This window comes from Echiichthys vipera, assembly GCF_963691815.1.
Source record: "Echiichthys vipera genome assembly, chromosome: 22".
Classification (NCBI taxonomy): Eukaryota; Metazoa; Chordata; class Actinopteri; order Perciformes; family Trachinidae; genus Echiichthys; species Echiichthys vipera.
Window position 1 is genome coordinate 9,473,468 of NC_139847.1, and position 20,622 is coordinate 9,494,089.

Sequence of the window (20,622 nt, forward strand, 5' to 3'; positions counted from 1 at the left end):
CAGTTTTATTGCTTTCTCTGGGAAAGTTTCCTCCTCTCCAATCAAGCGTCTTCCCTCGTTCCACCCTCCGCCTTCTCTTTCTTATATTTCCATCTGTATCAGTTTTGGTTCACATCTGAGAACGATCCACTCCAGCCAATTAACTTCAACCATTTTTCTTATTCCACTGAGGGATAATTGGAGCACACTGGAGGGTGAGATCCTGGCCTGGACGATACGATAAGAGCATATTACAACTGGCTTTCCTCTGTGTCCTCAATTTTCCCGCCACTGGTAATAAACCTGAAGGTAAGATCTCCTCCAGGTTAGAATAAAAAAATCCTACAATTCTAGTTTTCTTTTAAAGAGGAAGAAACTGTTTCAGCTCAAGTGTGTTGACATTGGTTTGTCTGATTTTCTCCAGAGTTTGTAAGAGCAAAAACAGTAAAATAGTGTATTTTCAGATCAATTGTTATACTCAGTATGTCATCAGGTGACTTTAATGTTACAAGAAGTATTGATTTACACTTAAAGGCCCCGGAAACTTCTTTATTTTATCAGCTTCTTACTGTGAGCAACAGGACTCTACACGAACACAAGATTTCTGCCAAAGTTAAAACCGTTTTGTTTTTGTTTTTGTTTTTGTTTGAGAGATTTTTATATTTATATATATTTGTCAGAGCTCTTCCAGCTGATTTTAAGTAGGTTCAGTGGGAACAAGCTGATGTCACAAACTCCCTGCACCAATCAGGATTGAGCGACATTTAAACTGGCATTTCATTGATGTAGATGTGTATATATATATATATACATAAAGATAGAAATAAAACTGATCCAAACTTCAACTTCTACTGTTGCTTATTTAGTCAAATGTTTAATGTTGTCAAGAAATTTGCATGTTCAGGGGCTTTAAATAAAAGCTGAAATAACCTGAAAAAAAGATCAAATGAATTATAAAAATGTCCCCATTATTATTATTATTATTACTATTAATATTATTATTATTATTATTGATACAACTATGTAACATTACAATTGAAAGTCATGCACTGACAGTTGTACTTACAGTTAGTATCAAAAGTAAAAGTATTCCCTCTGTGCATCTTTTTTTTTAATTAGCAGATCATATGTTTATGTAAAATCAGAATATACAAAGTAACTTAAATCAATATTATGTATTTCCATTATTGTATTAATTAAGTTACAACCTATTTTCACAACAAAAGGTAAATATTTGATTGGGGCATTAGACTTTGGTTGAAATAAGTTTGGCATTTTACACAATTTACTAATTTATAGACAAAACGTTAAATTAGGGAGGAATAAGCTCGAGTTATCAGTCAGGGGGATCAGCTTTAGCTCAACGGGAAATTAATTATTCAGCTTTATCAGCATATTCTACTCAATTTAAAAAGAAAATAAGGTCATTGTTTGGGTTTGATGCATTTTGCCATGTGAGTTAGTTTGGCAGAAGCGCGCTGTGCGTCAAAGCGCTGTGGTTCCTCTGGAGGTGGGAGCACTTGGCTCACTTCAGTTACTATATGGAGAGACGCACCTCCCTGCTGATCCCGTTCATTTATCTTCCTCCTCCTCCTCCTCCTCCTCCTGCAGCCGGTGTGTTGCCCCCTCTCGGTAGGTCTGTCTTCTGCTCCGCTCCTCTGCAGACGCGCTGGGGCTGGATGTCCGGACACTTGCTGCATGCGCTTCTCTTAATGATCCGGAGAAGTGAGCAGAAGGAGAATCACTGGGACGCACATGGTGAGCTGATTTATTCCTTCCTCTTCCACGAAGTTTATTGCCTCTGGACTCTGTTAGTGTGCGACATGAGGTGTTTGGGATGTGACGTTCAAGTCGCGCGTAAAGAGAAGAAATTGAGCCGCAAAGTGCGTGATCTTGTGTTATTATTACCGAGGGAAAGGAAAGCAGAAATTCACTGAAATGTATTTGAAAAAAATGTGAAAAAAGAGCATTTATCACGTTGTGTTTTCTGGTGTAAAGAAATAATTGACCAAACGGGTCAAATTATATTTCTGATTTCAACTTATCCATGGGCATTCAGTGTGTATGCGTGTATCACACTGGTTCAAATACATATTTTTAGTCAAATATGTGGTTATTTACATTTATTTCAACTTTATATGATTGATTTTAGTGCATGCCGATATTACACTACAGGCCAAATACGTCTGCTGTATTTCTTTATGTTTTGTAAATTGTTTCCTTAATGCTAAATAATGTAAAAACAAATACAAAGCTGGCCTTTTAACTCTAAAATACACTGAATTCCTTTTAACTCATTACCTTTAATAATGTTTTACACAAATAGTAACTGCATGTTGCCGCTGGGACAACCGTAATGATATAATAAGCTGTATTACGCACATGTTGGATGTGTGTCATTGTGCTGCGGATTGAATAAAAAATAAAACCTGAAAATATAAGAAATGAACATGTGAATAAAGTTGTTAGATGAAACTGAGATAGCCTCGCACTGTAAATAGTATTGCTCCTCATTGACTGCAGGTCATTTGTGCTTAACAAGTGCAATTAGCTGCGCAGAATGGAGGCAATTAGGCGGCGGGCTCCTCTGTTAGCTCTTGCCAAAGTAATCAGCCTAAATATGATAAACATTGATGTTTAATGAACCGAGGGCACGTGAATCATTATTCCCGGGCTCTATTAAATGCAAACGCCCCAAAAACTGCGTGTGACCGCGGGCTGTTTTTCTTTTCAGGCCCGTCTGTAGTTCATTAGTTTCCTAAAAATCCCTTTGCAGCACTCGTACCCAAGAGAAAATATACCGTATTTGCTTTAATAGACATATAAGGGGGATTGCTCATTTCTTTGTAGGATATAGGGTCTGAAGTTTCAAACTCATGCAGTTTCACAGTTGGGGCCTTTTGTGTGCCTGGCTGTTGTTTTTTATTTATTTATTTAAAAACAGGCTGTTGTTTATTTCCTTTATGAAATCATTTTAATAATAAATAAGCCAACAAATATCATGGGAGCTTTTTATTAGTTTTTGTGCTCATAAAAGGGTGCCGCCCTGCAGTAAATCCGTGCTTAGTTTCCCTCTTTATTAACCCCCTGTATGACATTTTGTGGATTTAATTGACACACAATTACAGCCGGAGGCCCCATTTGTATTTCCATCATGCCCGAGGTTGTCTTTGGCGTGACTGCAACATGAAATCACAATGATTTCATTTCCATCTGTTTTTCAATATCAACATGTGAAGCCGGAGCTGCCGGAGAGCGTCTTGCCAACTTGTGTGAGGCTGTAAAAGGGGAGGGGGGATTGACAGGAAACTTTTAAATATCAAGTGGGTAACATGTGTTTTATTATTCAAAAATGAAGTAAGCAGGGCTTATGGGTCAACGCAGAGGCAGAGAGACCCCTCCATGTGTGCGAGGAGGTGCAGTTGGCCCCTGGGGGGCCCCGCACATGCACCGGATTGACAGTTTGTTGGAGGTGCAAACGGGAAGGACAGAGGCCTTTAGCTAAAGATACAAGCAGTGATAATCCATTTTGTGCTGTCTGTGGCTTTCACTTCCCCGGACTGCCCCACTAAAATTAGATTATTACACCTAAAACAGAACTCGTGGAATCTGCTCCGTGTGGAATAACACACAGATGGGCTTCAACTGTGCAGGCAGGAATGCAGTTGGAGAATACAGACCGCATACGTAGCCTCTCTCTTCTCACCCCGAAAGCCCAGTGTTGTATTTCTGACCGGCTGAGGACAATTGCAAATTAACAAAGGTGTCAGTGTGGTAACATGCACCAACAGGTGCCTCTGTTCAGCTTCAAACATGTAGAGAGAGATTATGTAATTGATCATATTTATTTAAAGGCTCTGTGTGTTGGAGCGGAGCTGCAGTGTTGAACCCTGGGAAATCTTCCCAGCGACTCTATCGGCCTGATAGAAAACTGTGTTTATTTGTACAAACCACTGTTTGAAACTCATCACTAAGTAGTAAAGCAATTTGAATCGAACATGTGCCACTGCCTTGGTCCTGCTGGCCAGAGCTGCTGCCCATGACGAGGAATGTTAAAACGTGTGAGACACGCCAAATCCAGCTCATCTGCTCACCAGAACAGCTCCAGACCCACACGGGCCCACAGCTCCAAAGTGTGAACAGGCCAAGGAGAGTTAACAGGTAGCAAGGGAGAATACCACACACACCAGAGCTTTATCGTCATAACTTAAGGTCCCGATTCCCCACTAAATCACAATAAATGACAGCATAAAGCTCTAAAAGTGTAAATTTATTGGTGAAAACTGATAAATTCCCACATCGCTCCTCCTTGTTGTTCAGATTTCACTCTCATTTCATTATGTTCCTTACTATTTCGTCCTGGAACAGCCATTAAGAAGTCCACAGAAGATATGCAGTAGATAAATACATAATATAGTAAACAAATATAGAAATGCATGACCCAAAAAACAGCAATCAGAAAAAAACAAATAGACACAAAAGTAGGAGAGCACGGGGAAACATAGATACAAACAAACAAAAACATGCTTCCTCCTGCATCTTGTCTGATCTCAGATAATTATATTTTAAGGACTTTTATGAATGTATTTTACTATTTATTGCTATTATTGGTTTGTGTATATATGTATTTTATTGCTCCTTTGGAGTGAAGTGAATGATGAGTGAGTGATGTTGTACTGCATGAGACAATGACAATAAACTATTTATCTTTTCTCAATGGAATCCCATTTTCTCTCCAATAACCCCGAGATACGCTTAAAATACGCTTAAAAATACGCTTAAAAATACGCTTAAAAATACGCTTAAAAATACGCTTAAAAATATGGTACTAGTGAGTATAATACTGACTCATAGGGCACGGATGAAAAGGATGGATATTTTATATTTGCAGTTAATCTAGATCACATAAGTATTTATCAGCATTAAATCATATTATTAAAAGTTGTAAGACAATTAAAAACTTCCAGCAGAGGTGAGTTTGTTATATCACCTATAATATATATATATATATATATCCACAAATTATATACACACACACAAATTCTTATTTCACCTTTTACCAATTCATAAAATGATGGATTTGATTCTCTTCCTGACATTCATCAGACACATTTCAGCGCCGTGAAGAATAGAAGTTGAATGGCATTAAGGAAACGGGGGGGACTGCAGAACACGAACATGAGCGTCGCTCTGCTCGCTCTCCTCTGTCGGACTATGCTGTAAACATGCCCCCAGGTTGTCAGCAAGTATTTTTCCAGCCCCTTGCCAGCCAAGCATAGCTGCTTCTAAAGATCACCCGCCGGAGATGTTGATCTCATCTTACCACTATTTTGGCTGTATAAGCTTTTTGAAAAGACAGAGGTTGCTGCCAAGTCACTTCAAAATGTAATGTTTTCAAAATGGAAGCATATCTTTATTCTTTGGAGGTTATTTTTGTTAAGTTAGATCTCATGTTCAGGTTTTCTGGGAGAGAAAAAAAGGGTGTGATGGCCTCTTTTAAACATGTTATATAGTCGTTGCATTGACAAAAGAATTGACTCGCGATTGCACTTTGTCCCCGTCGAATGGCACTTGACAAGGAATCGTCTTCAACATGTTCTTCCGACACCCCGCTTGTGTGAATTTATAGAAAGCAGCAGAGGAAAAAAAAACGTCGAAACATATCCGGTTGTTACGGTGGCGGTGCCAGATGATCTGGTTTCGGCAGAAGAGAGAGTCTGGATGCGGCCTAGCGGGGCATATTAAAAACCTCAAGGGCCTCTCTCAGATGAGCGTCCATTTATCAGAGTGGTTGTAATGGGCCAATGTTTAATTAGTCATGTAATGTGACAAAGACAAGAGCAAGTGCATGTCATGGGAATGTTAAACAACCGCCCCTTTCTCCTCTAGCCTTGTGTTTCACTCATCCCAACCCTGAGCCCCCCGCCCGCCTACGCTCGCTCTTCATTCCTCACCCAGAGCGAATATTTCCACCACTTCCCTGAATCCTCTGCTAACCTTTACCTCGCTCATAATCCCTGACAGCCTTCCCTTCTTATGCAGCCGGAGCACTGACACCAAAATGAAACCCGAGACCTAATTAATCATCCGATCAACTTATCCTTAAGTCCTGCTTTTTATCAGTGCGTTCAGGTTCCCGTGGGGCATGTCTCGACACGTCAGGAATGACCAGCCGAGGCATTCTGGACTCCAGGAATGCGGCTTGGTGGCACAAGGGTCACAGTCGGACCGCTCATCACTGCACTGTCATTGCTTGTAGCGTTTCCTGTAGCAACACCACCAAAAAAGCGTCGCTCAATACGCCTGATCTTTGCTTTTGTCCTCGAGCAGGTTCGGTCAATCTGCTTTGCGGCAGGTCTTTTGCTTTTTTTGGAGGTCAGGAGCAGAGCAGTTTGTCCGGGACAGCTCGAGGGAATGCCACGGCCTCCTCGCAGGCCCCTCAGAGCTGTGTGGTCCCAGAGGGAAGCCTCATATTTCGGTCGTTGGCTAATTGAGCGGGATGACGAGGCCGGAGAGGATCTCAGCCCCGTCCTCTCCTACGGGTTTGGTTTATGCAGCCCTGCTGACTTTGCTGTCAGTGTCAAACGCTTGTTAGGGCATCATTAATCTCGCAGCAGTTAAGAATATTCCCAGAACAGAATGAAGGGGGCAGGTGATAGAAGGACAGGGAGACGGAAGAGCAGAGGGGGAAAGTTGTTTGAAAAGGTGGAAGGTAGGTAGTCATTGATGGGAAAATGGACAGTCTCTCATAAGAAGGAAGGAAACAAGAATTCATAAAAGTAAAAGTGGCAGGTGTCGGACTTTCTTCGCGAGAGACAAATAAAAGAAGTGCTTGTTGTGGAATGCGCTTCTGGGCTTCATGCGAGCGGTAAAAACAATAAATCACTGCTTCCAGACAAAGCACATGCATTGTTCGTTTTGTCCACATGCCAAAATTAACGCTCTCGGGTATCAGATCTTGACAGAGGAATAAATTACACTCATCACCAGTTGCAAGAGACGGGAAGGGATTTGTTCATACAGCAGACGTACACAAGTCCGTGTTTGTCTTTACCACGGAAGTACCCATGTAGGGGCTCAAGGCGAACACACATAAATCAGTTCCTACCATCCTCACGACTAATCTCCAACTTCTCTCCTTCCCTTCCCTCATTGCACTCTGTCTCTTTTCTCATGCGCTCTTTTCTGCTCAATAGCACTTCACACCGCTCATGCTCAGGCCCCTCGCTCGCCTGCAGCCCCGACCGACGGTAAAGTGATTTGAAAAGGAGAGCCATAAACGTGATGGATGTGGTCCAGCTCTGGGTTTAGCCCCAGCTGTCGGGCATGTTTTTTGTCATTTCAGACAGACCCGCTGGGTGCGCGCCCTTCTTCACCCGCACTCGAACACTCTTCTTGAGGGGAGCTTTAAGAAAAATATGTTCTTAAAGGCTGTCAAGGTCGGGGGTTCAAACCAGTGGCCGACACTACTGTGAAGATCGGGATTACATTTTTATGGGATGAGATCTTTACTGGCATCTACCGAAAGCCAATAAGGTGCCGTTGAAGTGATGTAGTGAGTTGGTATAGTGTGTTTTCAATAAAGGCACAGGTGGTCTATCTTAGATTTCTTCTTTGGCTTCAAATGCAGCTCATATAAATCAATCAGTTTGTGTTTTTTTTTGTTTTATGATCTACTTCCCATGGTTTTCTCTTAAAAATCATCTCTTTTTCTTCCACAGGCTCGATGACATGATGTTCCTGCCCTTTTCCCTTCCCCCCTCCACCTCGCTCTTCCCTGTTTTCCTTCTACTCCTTTTCCTTCCTCCATCCCTTGTCTCCTCTTCCCTTTACCACACCCCGTTGAGCTGGACTTCGCCTCATGACCCCTGCTACTACCTGGACGGCCGCCCGCGTCACTGCCTGTCGGAGTTTATAAACGGCGCCTACGGCGTCCCAGCCAATGCTAGTCACTCGCTACAGGGGCTTGATTATGACAGCAACATCACCACCTTGACAGACCTCCACAACCCCCACAACCTCACCTGCTGGATGGCCCACAGAGCTCCTGACACCGGAGAATGGGTCATCACGCTACCTCTGGGCCGCCGTTTTGAGATCACCTACATAAGTTTGCAGTTTTGTCAACAGGGGGAACCATCAGACCCAATTTCCATCTCCATCCTCAAGTCGATGGACTTTGGGCGCACCTGGAGGCCAATGCAGCACTACTCCAATGACTGCCTCGGAAACTTTGGGCTTCCCTCCCAGACCGTGGCCCAGACAAGGCACCAGGAGACGGAGCCCCTCTGCTCAGACCCCCGCCCCCTGCAAAAACAGAGGGGTGGCATGGTGTTGGCCTTCTCTACCCTGGACGGACGGCCATCCTCTCCTGATTTTGACTACAGCCACACCCTCCAGGACTGGGTGACAGCCACGGACATCCGTGTTGTCTTCCACCAGGTGTCCAAAACCGCCAAGGGGACTAACTCTGATAGTAAAGAGGATGCGCGATGGCGTGATGGTGCAGAAGATGACAGAGGGACTGGGCTTCTGAGGTGGAGATCGGGCAACAAGGGGCGCAGTGGAGATCAGGTTGACAACACAGATAATATACTGGCATTTTTTGAGAGGGAGACAAAAACCTCAGAAATAAGGGGGAGGAACAAAGGAGAGAAGGTGGAGAAACATGGAAGGAAGGGTCATTATAAAGGGTCAGGTCAAGACAAAGATGAACACAATGTCACCAGCAAAGAAGGGGGGGATAGTTTTAGCACAGACACACTCGCTTCCTCAAAGAAAGGCGGGAAAGCCAGAGGGCGTGGCCGCAAAAAGGAAAACAATCATTGGCTACCTTGCCCAAATGGAGGTTGTAATTGGACAGTTGAGGGGCGCAACAGAAACAACAAGGGGCGGGAATTGAGGAAGAGGAGGAACAATAATCTGAACACAAAACACAGCTCCAGGAACCTGCAGGTGGCCCCACCCTCTGCTGTCCGAGCTCCTCTGGCCCTCTCAGACCTGCAAGTTGGCGGCAGGTGCAAATGTAACGGGCACGCTTCCAGGTGTCGACGTGACGACGCGGGCCAGGCAGTGTGCATGTGCGAGCATCACACGGCGGGGCCGGACTGTGATGTGTGCGAGGATTTCTACTGCGACAGACCGTGGCATCGAGCTACACCCACGCACCCAAACCCCTGTGTCGGTGAGTCCTGCATCCCGTTGCTAAAACGAAATTATGAAAATAAATTGTTTGTCATGTTTTATATATATTTAGATAACAAATAAACACAAGCCAACAGAATGGGGGAGTGTAAATGTGAAAATGTGAGTGTGTTTTATTTATTCATATGTGTATTTCTTCCTCTTCAACAAATGTATGCACTGTAAATTCTCCTGATCCATTTAAGTGGAGTTCCAGCAATTTAGCATAAAACCTAAAGAGAGAGGGACTTTTTTTTTTTTTAAATAAAATTGGTAAAACAATCTCAGCAGAAACAAGATATCCTGACTGTTACTAGTATAAAAACAGATCCCACATTTCATATAATGTAACCAGATAGTGTCTTTCATTAAACCTTCCCTGAAACCCCCGTGTGTTTCAAACTCCGCAGTGACATTTTGTAACGCAGGCTTTCTGTTTTAAATGTGTCTCCAAGTCCAGGTTGAGATGACATCATCAGGGTTATTTTATCCTCCAGAGCCACAGAAGAAACTATATATCTGTTTTTACAGGCTGCTTCTCATGACAAGTAAACCGAATGTCATGTGTTTAACCAGTACAGTAACCAGTAGACGTTAACACTTTCCAAGATGAGCACCATGTCATGAATTGTAACTTTAGCTCACATTGGTTACTTAATGAATGTAGCGATGATATGGACAAGCTATTTTAAAGCATCTGTGTGTAACTGGTGGGGTCTGTTTCGTTGTTAGTCAGTAATGAAGATGCTGTGACACCGGGCGCCGCTTTGTACTATTCCCCTGCGGCAGAGGAGCTGGAGTAACCCAATATATTTACATATAGGTTCTGCATTATCTTTTGTTCCTATCAGGATAAACAGAGTTCCTCTTGTGTTTCTGAACCCCTCAACCTGAAAGTTACCCATTAAAAAAAAGGAACCAATCCAAAACATTGGATGCAATTTCTTGTTGATGAGCGGTCTCTTCACGGATGTTTATTATTTCTCTCCCTTGTCCAGCTTGCGAGTGTAATGGCCACTCAAACAAGTGCCGCTTCAGCATGGAGGTGTTTCAGCAGTCGGGCCGGCGCAGCGGTGGCGTGTGTCAGAAGTGTCGCCACCACACGGCCGGACGCCATTGCCAGTACTGCCAGAACGGGTACACACGCGACAACAGCAAGCCTCTGAACAACCGCAAGGCCTGCCAACGTTAGTCACTACGTGTGTGTGTGTGTGTGTGTGTGTGTGTGTGTGTGTGTGTGTGTGTGTGTGTGTGTGTGTGTGTGTGTGTGTGTGTGTGTGTGTGTGTGTGTGTGTGTGTGTGTGTGTGTGTGTGTGTGTGTGTGTGTGTGTGTGTGTGTGTGTGTGTGTGTGTGTGTGTGTGTGTGTGTGTGTGTGTGTGTGTGCATATGCATGGGTGAATCTTAAATAACTAACTTTGCATTCCAGGAAGATGAAAAGCCTGAGAGACGGCGTTTGTCTGACAGTTTGAATGCATGCGTGTCTGCGTGTGCATTCACGTACAGAAGTGTTTACGGGGTGGTTACATTGTGAGAGTGGACAACTATTCCCGTTAGTTGATACACACACACACACAAAAATACTCACTGAGCTGCCACCTGTATCGCCATTGTTACCGCCGGTTGGCATCTGCCGTGACCCCTGACCTTTGACTGGTCACATGTCCTAAGTGACTGTGACACTCTGGCATGCCCATGTGGACGCTCGACCACGGGCCTAATATATCCAAAGGTAAGGGGCCCTCTTTGAGCTTGACACACAGGCAAGAGGGTGAAAAAACCTACATCAGCTACATCTTACGTCTCAGCTTTAATGTATTGATGCAATATTTCTCTTCAGAGCTCAATTACTCATTTTCTCCGGTCAGGTTGTTTAGACCCATTGTAAGGATTTATGTAAATATTACGAGAGTGTGAACAGAACCGCTTAAGTGCAGCTTCCTTTCTCTATCTGTCTTCTCTCGTCACTTATCCTGTGATAGGAGTGGTATATGAAAAAGCTTTACGATGTAAACCATAGCAAATCCAGGCAGTAATCATTATACAGCATTACAGCAGTCAACACTGAGGGGAAAACCGATAAGAGATGATTTTAGATATGCGATTGGGATCCACTCATCCCTGCCATCATGTGGCATTCAGTTGATAGCTGTATGGGGGAATTTGTCTTTGCCTTGTTTACCCGACAAGACAACTACAAAATAGCCTTTATGGTGTTTGTAGGGGTCTTTGCTCAAGGACGTACTCTCAGGACGGATGCAGGATTAACCTCCCGTCACTGATGGATGGTCTCCTTAATCCTGTTTACTGTCTTTTGTGGAGTCAGACTTCGACACAAATTTTTGCTTAATATATTTTTAGCTTGTTTCTCTTTTGTCACAACTCGATGCGGTCTTCTCCACAAAGCCAGGGCAACTCAACCGAATACAGTTACTTGTTGTTTCCTTTTCATATTCATAGATATGAAACATTCACATGTGGAAGTTCCCCTGTGAAGTCTACAACGGGCCGCTGAAAACCTCTACTGGGTATCTGAGAAGGCCACAGACGACTTCTTTTAATCAGCTTGAAGCGTTATTTCAGTATCAAAATTTGATGTCATGGTAAATGAGGGTTTCTTCAATAATCACGCAAAAATCGTCACCCGACTCGGCAGCTTCAAGGTGGGAATGTGATCAGAACTTTCCCGGAAAAGAGACGATGCATGAAAACAAAAGGGCCAAATATTTCCCTCAGGAGCTGGTGGAGACCAAAACAGAGATTATAGTCGGTTGAATGTTGTTGTCAGATGGACACAACTTCCAATCAATTCAAATTTTGTAAATTACGCATCTGTTTGCTAACACGTACCGTTTTGCTACCCCCAAGTGCTTCAAAAAAACAAAACAACTATTAACCATTGTTACTTCTGCTACTTCAGGCCCTATCTTTAATCCCATTTCCCTTTTTTCCAGCGTGTCAGTGCCATCCTTTGGGAGCAGTGGGTCGCTGGTGTAACCAGACGTCAGGTCAGTGCCTGTGTCGAGAAGGGGTGACGGGCCTCAGGTGTAACCGCTGTGCGCCGGGATACAAACAGGGCAAGTCTCCTCTGCGGCCCTGCATACGTAAGTCAAGTCCTAGTATTAACGTTCAGAATAAGAGTCAGTTATTATACAGAGACTAACCTTTTCAGTAAAATGACAGCTTTGGCTCTAGTTATTTGTGCAAACGTTAAAATGATCTAAGTTTGACAAAGATATGAGTGAGTAAATAATGGATGTTCTCTTTGGGAGCCAAAAGCATAAGTAGCGTGATGTTTTAGTGCAAAAAAACATCTGGAGAGGAAGTCCCCCTCAAAGCTTTTTTCTCTTGACAATGACTGCATGTCTTTTTTAAATTCAAGTTTCAGTTGTTTAAATTTAACCAAACCGTTACCATGGAGGGGGCAGATCAAAAACTATATCATAGGAATGTCAGATCAGATGCCTGAGGACTTGTTTTAATATGGATTATGAGTCTTAGCTTAAAGAAATGTTCTCTCTGCATTGCCTGCGTGCCACCCTGCTCATATATATCACACTTTTAATAGTTTGTTGTCAGTCATGACAAAGTGACCTCTTAATTTCTCCTTCAACCTCATTTGTTTGTGGCCTAAATGGATTAAACCTCCTATCAAGCTCTCTAAGCCTTTATCAAGTCGTAGCTCAGTATAAAAGGGGCCGCTGCTGTCCGGACTAATTTGGCCCAATCTCCTAGCGCGTCCCCTTTTCATCATCCCTAGAGACGGTTTCCATAGCAGCCTTAACATGAGCTGACCGCTACAGGGAAACCTCATCTCCAGCTGATGAGGGATCAGTGTCAGATCAAGTGGATTGTTGCCACTCATATCTTCGTGCCTGGCCAGAACCGAACCTCGGCCATGAGCGCTAATCCACGTGAACTTCCACGGCTAATCGCACGAGTGCCGCCAACTACACAGGCACTGACGCTGCGTAAGCCCCAATCAGGTGACATAGGGAGCTAGCGACGACGGGCTTCACACCTGTTGTGCAGCTCAAAAACGACCCCCATCACAGGGCACAGACTCATAACTCTCCCAGTGAAAGAAGTGAGTGAAAGAAAACCTTGTTTGTTTTTACTGCCAGACCATCTCAGGCTATGTATAGCATCTCTTACCCCCTAACATCACCTCTAACACCTCGCCTCCTCTTCTCTCTCAGACAGGCCAAAATGCACGCAGCGAGCAGGCTAAACTTAAACGTTAGCTCCCACTGAACCCTTTTATCCACACCTTGAACAGCACATGGAGTTGGCAGAATTAAATACTCTGCTGTCCTTCCTTACAAAAGAAAAGACGTAGTATATATTTTCAAGATTGAGAGAAAAAAGTAAAGCAAGAGAGCTATATGATGGCAAAGCTAGCTGGTGAGATAGCCATGGCTAACCTTAGCTTGAGACAAAACTAAACGTTTCCTTGTTGTTATCTAAACAAAAAATAAACATGCTGATGAAGTAACATCTTGATAATTAAGTTAGTTATTCCACATAATGAGGGTGAATATAAATCCAACCACGATGGAAAAAAGCTCAGCTAAACGTAACAAATGTTAGCTAACGTTAGCTTACCGCATTTCATTATCCGTCATCTCAGCTTTTGACCCCACATTTAAAGTTATAGTCCGTAAGATTTTCATCTAGTTAATTGTCTGTTAAGTTCCTATCCATCAAAGAATGAGTTAAAACAATGATGATTGAATATATGACCCACTAATGCAAGCACTTGCATTTGCTACTTTGCGACAACACGACTTTCCCACGCCAAAGGAACTCTGGGAGATGAAGTCCCAGAGGCTCGCCTGCAGTTACATCTTACCGCCAAAGCGGCCGCTAGAAACAACGTATCTCAATTCTTTCGGATTACAGCTTTAAGGCAAAGTTTGTGTAGGACTGCTTGTGTTTAATATTTGAAAAAATGTGGTGTATTTTATTAGATAAAAAAAGGGAAAATAAAAAAATGTACATTAGTATCGGTAAGAAAGCTAAGGTATCGTATACTATCTAAAAAAGAATTAAACAAATCCAAGCCCTGCTCACACAAGTGTACTGCATTTACCTAATGTTGACCCCTCACATATACTGTACGGACAAACAGACAGCACCTTCCTGTCTTTTAAAAGTGGGGGTGTAGGGTGTCACTGGCCCAGTTGTGTCAGAGAGGACAGGACAGAGACGGGCGGGGGAGGGGGGCGGAGTGTGAACGTGGTAAAATATGGCAGCACTGTCACACACACACTTTTACAAGACGTCTGGAAAATATATGCACAGGACAGTTCACAGGAAGAGTCGAGCCAACTTTATTACACTCTGTTTAATGTTTGAGACAAAAGCACACGAGAAGGGATCGTTTGACCTTATTAAATTACCAAAAGTAAAGTTTGTATCCGCGTTTAAGAGTGAGTGTGTTTTCTAGGCCGTAAAAGGACCACACACGCACGTTTTTGACACTTGCTTATCTTCTGCGCAGACATGCCCCACGCACCGAGAGGCATAGCACACATAACACACTCTGCAACAACCTGACAGCTCATGTGGGTATCTGTCCCTGTAACCTGTCTGAAACTGTGTTTATGTTTGCAGGAATTCAAGAGGTCGCTCCGACCCCGGTGTACCAACCTCAGTACAGCATAGGTGAGTGAATTAACAGACTGGATTACATCTGGTCACGTTGTATATTTTGTTCTGGCGTTTTTTTTTCTTCTTCTTTTGCTTAACTCGTTTGAAAGGTGCTAGAATAAAATGTTCATTTCTATTAAATCAGATTAAGATTAAGCTACTTTCACTTAAAGGAAATAAGGTCTTTGCCATAATAACAGAATATTTACCTCTCTTAACCACATGTACCAATTTATCCTCCATCAAAACAAAAAAAAATCCCCTGCTTCAACTCTTCAGGCGGTAGCTAACCACTCCCTCCTAGTGGCGGCTCGAGGAATGTCCCACCTGCTGCAGTCGAGGTCATCTGTTAGTCACAGGATACTGTGATGACAAATAGAAGCAGCCATATTGTAATTAGGGGAAAAGACATGTGCTGATATGCTTGCTATGAAATGATACCCTCTCATTTGATGCATTCTCTCTCTCTCTCTCTCTCTCTCTCTCTCTCTCTGTTACAGCGGAGGAGTGTGTATCATACTGCCAGCCTTCTCAGGTTAAAGTCAGGATGAACTTGGAGACCTATTGTCTCAAGGACTTCGGTTGGTGTTTTCTTTATTTATAACCTTGTAAAAAAAAAAGAAGAAGATTGTACTCAAACTGTCAAACTTGTTCATGTTTCTTGTTCTTTCCTCTGACAAAATCTACTGTAAATCTGATGATTTTTTTAAAAATGTAAATGATAAAAAAAGACAACTTCAAACATGATAAAATATTGATTGCATCTTTGTCTTTCTCAGTGCTGAAGGTGCAGGTGAGAGGGATGGAGCGCTCAGGTCCCTGGTGGCAGTTCTCCATCTCAGTCCAAACTGTTTTCCGCACGGGGTCCACCTCCCGCGTTCGCAGGGGCCTCCAGTCCCTCTGGGTTCCCGACCGCGACCTCGGCTGCGGTTGCCCCGCCCTCCACGTGGGCCGGACCTTTCTCCTGATTGGCGCGGAGGAAGGTGAGCGGGGCTGGGGCCCTGAGGAGAGTCGCCTGGTGGCTGACCGCTCCACTCTGGCCCTCCAGTGGCGGGAACACTGGAGCCCCAAACTGAGGGGATTCCGGGGGCAGGACATGAGGGGCCGCTGCCCGCCAAAATCCCCCGACAACCACCAGCACCACCATCACAGGGAGCGAACAGAGCCCCGGTCTGGGTACATCCCCCCTCACCTGCTGACTGAGACACACACGGAGCCTCACACTGTGGACACACACTCTGTGGAAGTGGAGGTCACTCAAACCTTAGCGGTGCCGCACACACACACTCCCACGGACGCAGAGGTTAACCCCACAGAGGCGACCCTCTTGCCAACTGCACCCACTCTAGTGTGCTCTACTCAAGGTCCTGGATGAAAAAGAGACAAAACAGGATGATTTTTTTAACCTCCACCTTTTTTTCTCTCATCCCTCAAAAAGAGAACAAGGGGAGGAAAGTGCTCTTTATTTTTAAAACGTTTTTTTTTTCCTGAAGGTTTCAGGAGAAACAGACGTCACTTCGCGTCCTCACACAAACACATTCAACCTGATGTTCAAATGCTTGAAATGCATGAAGAAACACACACGTTTCCTCATGTACAGTAGCTGTCCGTATGTAAAAGGTCAACGTTCTGGAGCAAAACTCACAGATGATGAAAATATACAAATATTCCACCAACAAAACTGGTGTGATGTCAAATATTAGTTGTCTCATCTCATCTTCAACCTCTTATCCGGGGTCGGGTCGCCGGGGCAGCAGCTTTAGCAGGGGACCCCAAACTTCCCTTTCCCGGGCCACATTAACCAGCTCTAACTGGGGGATCCCGAGGCGTTCCCAGGCCAGTGTGGAGATCTAATCTCTCCACCTGGTCCTGGGTCTTCCCCGAGGCCTCCTCCCAGCTGGACGTGCCTGTAAGAATTTTAATATTTTCTACTAAAGAACCTTTGGACAATTAAAGTCTGACTAAACTGCGACTAGAATGCCACGCAGTATTTTTTATCTTATAACGTTTTTTTTAAAAGTATGTTGGAATCATATTTATTCTTAGATCACTTTATGTAGGGATGCACTGATACGATAAGTACCAACCCGACACCAGTGAGCTGTGTGCGTCCCCCTGTGGAAGTGATGGGATCATTCTTTTATGTGCAGGGCTTCAGGCTCATGTAAACATTGCTTTCCCACCTGTGTTAAACAAAATGTAAGAAATAAACACATCAATATAAATTTACTGAATTGTTATTAATATCATAAATCATGCATTTTGTTAGAAAAAATCTAAACCTTAAGGCAGCAACAAATTGGTCAAGTATATAATGTATATAAACACAGAATTTAATCAAATGTATCAGATAAGTACATCCCTATGTAGCGCACATACAAAAAACAGAATAAATAAATAACGCAAGACACAGAATTTGTATCAAAACTTATTCAAAAATGTGATTTCTCCTTTTTATAAATAAAATAGATAAATGAGAGTAGCTTGTAATACCAATTATTTGTTTTATTTTAAATTGTACCACATTAAAATAGATTTAAACTGGCAAGACATGTACAGCTGTTAATAGTCAACACTTATTTGACATTTAATTTGAGTTATTTGGCCTCCGTTATAAATTATAAATATAAATTGTAAATATGTTTTATGATATACATTATAAATTATAGTTTCAGTGCAGTCACGATGCAGCCGATTAGTTAAAAAAGACTAGATGTTGACCCTGTAATTTGTAAATTAAAATGGACAATGTACAATGTGCAGCATCTGTATTATGACCACAACTCAAACTCATTTCCAGTGCAGGTTTTCCTTTTTTTTGCACTCTTCACATGTGTTTTCAGTCATAAGGACAAAAGTAATACAAGCTCCAGGTCACTCACTCAAACATGCACACACACATCTACTGTACTTTGCACTAACACTGTACTTTATTTGGGAAAATGGACACTATCTACAATCTGCTCCCTCATTGGACAGCTGACACGGAGCCCAAACTAACCTCAGCCTCATTTTCTAACCTTATAGGAATCCTCAGATAGACCGTTAGGAGCCCAGATACGGATCTAAAAAGCATCGGTCCGACCTGTCGTCATGACTTCTGTTTCCATTTGGGAGATATGTCGTCATAGCCCAGGGGAAATGGTGCTGGTATATTAAGACAGATGGAAGAGCTCTTATTTGTTGAGCAGCCAAGTTGTTTTGGTAGCGGCTGTGTCAGCGATTGGCTGCGCCTCCGCGTTGGAGCCTGCGATTGAAAATAAAAAGAGAAAAATAGACTCGCTGACTGATGAACCCTCAGTGGGACTGAACATACAGTGTCTGTAGGGGTTTAACTCCTGAGGTCCAAATATCTTCACAAACGTCTTCCGGCAGCTTCTTGGGGCCCACACAAACCACAAGAGTCCCTATAGAAAATACTGAACAGATACTGTGCTATCAGGATTGTGACTGTGACATTTTGTTTTATTAGGGCCCCTTAAATTAGATTTACCCAGCTTTGCAAGTAAAGAAAATCCCCAGGGAAATCCTCCAATATGAACACATTTAGCTGGTTTATTTGTAGTGCAAGTATGACCTGCAGTTCTCATCAGGTCAGGTTTTTAGTTTCTTTCATTTGGTTCAGTCATCACTGCCATTTCCAGCAAAGGCGTATTTAAGCAAAAGTTCAGATAAACCCACTGTATGCTACCTGTCCAGCACCAAATAACTCTCACACAGTTAGCGACGAGCTGGTGAACAGAGTGGGTCATTTACAATCCCCCACCACAGCGATTTCCTGTTGATCCAATACAGAAGTGCCAAAACTTGCAGTTCCCTGAGTGGCCACTAGGTGCAGGTTTCATAATAGAGCAATTTCTCATTGACTCTCATGTTAAACAGGCTGTTTTCACAGCATAATTAAACCTATTTAAGGCCTGGTACAAAAAAAACATCCTGGTCTGTATGTTTAGGTCTCATCTCCATGACTACATTGAAGGGGGTACATTTTTTTGTTTATGAGTAGGGTATATTATAAGTAGGGCTGTGGCTTCTTGAGTGACAGCTAGCTCACTTTTCCTCAGAGGCTAGTTGTCAGGATTAGCATGCTAACACCATCATCTGGACCTGGACTGTGGTTCTTCGTGTGGTCGTGTTACTATAAGTGACAAGATGGTTTGCTCTTCGATCAACTGTACCAACAGATGGTTTAGGAACACACCGTGTTAATGTTAGCTCTGTTATGCTAATTAAATAGTTGCACCTGCTCCATGACTTGCAATACAGCCTGCCATTTATGACACACACACTAGATGCTAATCTAGAGCAGAGGGAGGATTTGGGCTGTGAGGGTCGATATTTTACAATCTCTGGGCATGGTGTTGTGTTAAATATTGGTTTAAATCATAGATCATAAATGCTGGCTGTCTGCACTTGACTCCTGTGTCAGTCTCTACCCTCTAAAAAAATCCCGTCCCTGTGAGAAAATAAAAAATGACTCAACATCGACTCCCATTCCTGTTTATCTAGCAGCGTGTGCTGTTAGCCTAGTTCCCAGGCGCTAATCCCTGGTGCTAATGTGGCTAATTCCGTATACGTCAGCCAGATGAACGTATCTCCCTCCCCCCAGCGTCACATCAATGCCCTTTTTCGGTAAGAGAAAATTAAGCGGCGTCAAAGTCTGACCACATGGCAACTCCCGTAGGCGAGTACGATTGGATTAAGGTGAGATCATGGACCTCGACGGTGAGGCTATGTTCATTTTTTATACAGTGTATACTCATTTAGAAGAGCCAGATATTACCTTCAGGAGAGGGTGGGGACCAAACACAGAGCTAAAAAGAGAATGGCGGTTGGGCTTACGTTAGTTATATGGCCAGAAACACAAATCCAAATTAATGCTAATGTTGCTTCGTAGTTTGCCATAACAACTAAAAGGTGATAATACGTCGAAGTTTAAGGCTTGATGCTGATAACAAAATAAACTGTTAACTGGGTGTAAACTGGCTACTTGTGAAACAATCTGGTATAGATGTCATCCTTTAACTCCATCACCATTCTCGCGTCTCAAGTTGCTCTTTGCACTGTCAACAATGACCAGCACCCGGCTACACCAGAACAAAGATTCTGCACCTCAGGCAGCGCCAGTAGAATCAAATGGTATACACTTCCTGTCTCCTGAGGTTTGAAAGTGTAGTGAACGTCATATGGATGGATAAAAAGTTATGCATGTAATTCATTTATATGGTCTTTTGCTAACATTAGATATTTACACAGCTAGCAGACTTATTTAGCATTAAAAAAAAAAGTGTTTTCTAAAGTTCTAAAACAAAGTTAATTTTTTTCCTGCTCTGTCCGTCTGAAAAATGTCATATTTAAGTCAGAATGTTCTGGAGGGATGTGGCTTGTGAAAAAATCTCAATCTGTGTCCAGGGTCAGAGTCTCCTAAAGAGGCGGGACGGTGACGAAAACCATGTGGCACAAATACAGGGAATGATTGAGTTGAACCGTCTCGCTTCTTAACCGTCTCTGGCCGTTGCTCCCAGAGGATAAAGAGCCGTTAGACAATAACCGATGGGTTCTCAGATTGGGGTAATGTTAGCATTAGCACACAAATAGCATAATGTTAGGAAACCAGAAATGGCAGTGACCAAAACTGGTAAAAGTTAAACCAACTATATGTAAGATGCACAAGAAAAACAGCAGCAGCAACAGTTAGCATGTACATTAGAGTGCAGGGTTACGGCTCACATCCGCACATGGACAATAATATAAACTTGTGTGTCCCAGGGACGGGGGGGGGGTGGGGAAAAGTGTGTGTGTTTGTGTGT

The 20,622-nt window shown here is 43.1% G+C and overlaps 1 protein-coding gene across 1 annotated transcript; it reads left to right on the top strand.

The window, feature by feature from the left end:
• The first annotated feature begins 143 nt into the window (after positions 1–143).
• Positions 144–19,277, top strand: ntn5 (netrin 5). Its single transcript, XM_083937187.1, has 8 exons — positions 144–288; positions 1,591–1,737; positions 7,701–9,163; positions 10,161–10,349; positions 12,115–12,264; positions 14,777–14,827; positions 15,313–15,393; positions 15,592–19,277. Exons 3-8 carry the CDS (start codon positions 7,711–7,713, stop codon positions 16,185–16,187), a joined length of 2,520 nt encoding a protein of 839 aa, XP_083793313.1. The 5' UTR covers positions 144–288; positions 1,591–1,737; positions 7,701–7,710; the 3' UTR covers positions 16,188–19,277.
• Positions 19,278–20,622: the final 1,345 nt, after the last annotated feature.

What these genes read in the sequence shown, in the direction of transcription:
- ntn5 (XM_083937187.1), top strand. Translation starts at nt 7,711, where the DNA reads ATGATGTTCCTGCCCTTTTCCCTTCCCCCCTCCACCTCGCTCTTCCCT. An exon ending in GCACCCAAACCCCTGTGTCG is followed by an intron (nt 9,164 to 10,160) that starts GTGAGTCCTGCA and finishes TCCCTTGTCCAG; the next exon opens with CTTGCGAGTGTAATGGCCAC. An exon ending in CCAACCTCAGTACAGCATAG is followed by an intron (nt 14,828 to 15,312) that starts GTGAGTGAATTA and finishes TCTCTGTTACAG; the next exon opens with CGGAGGAGTGTGTATCATAC.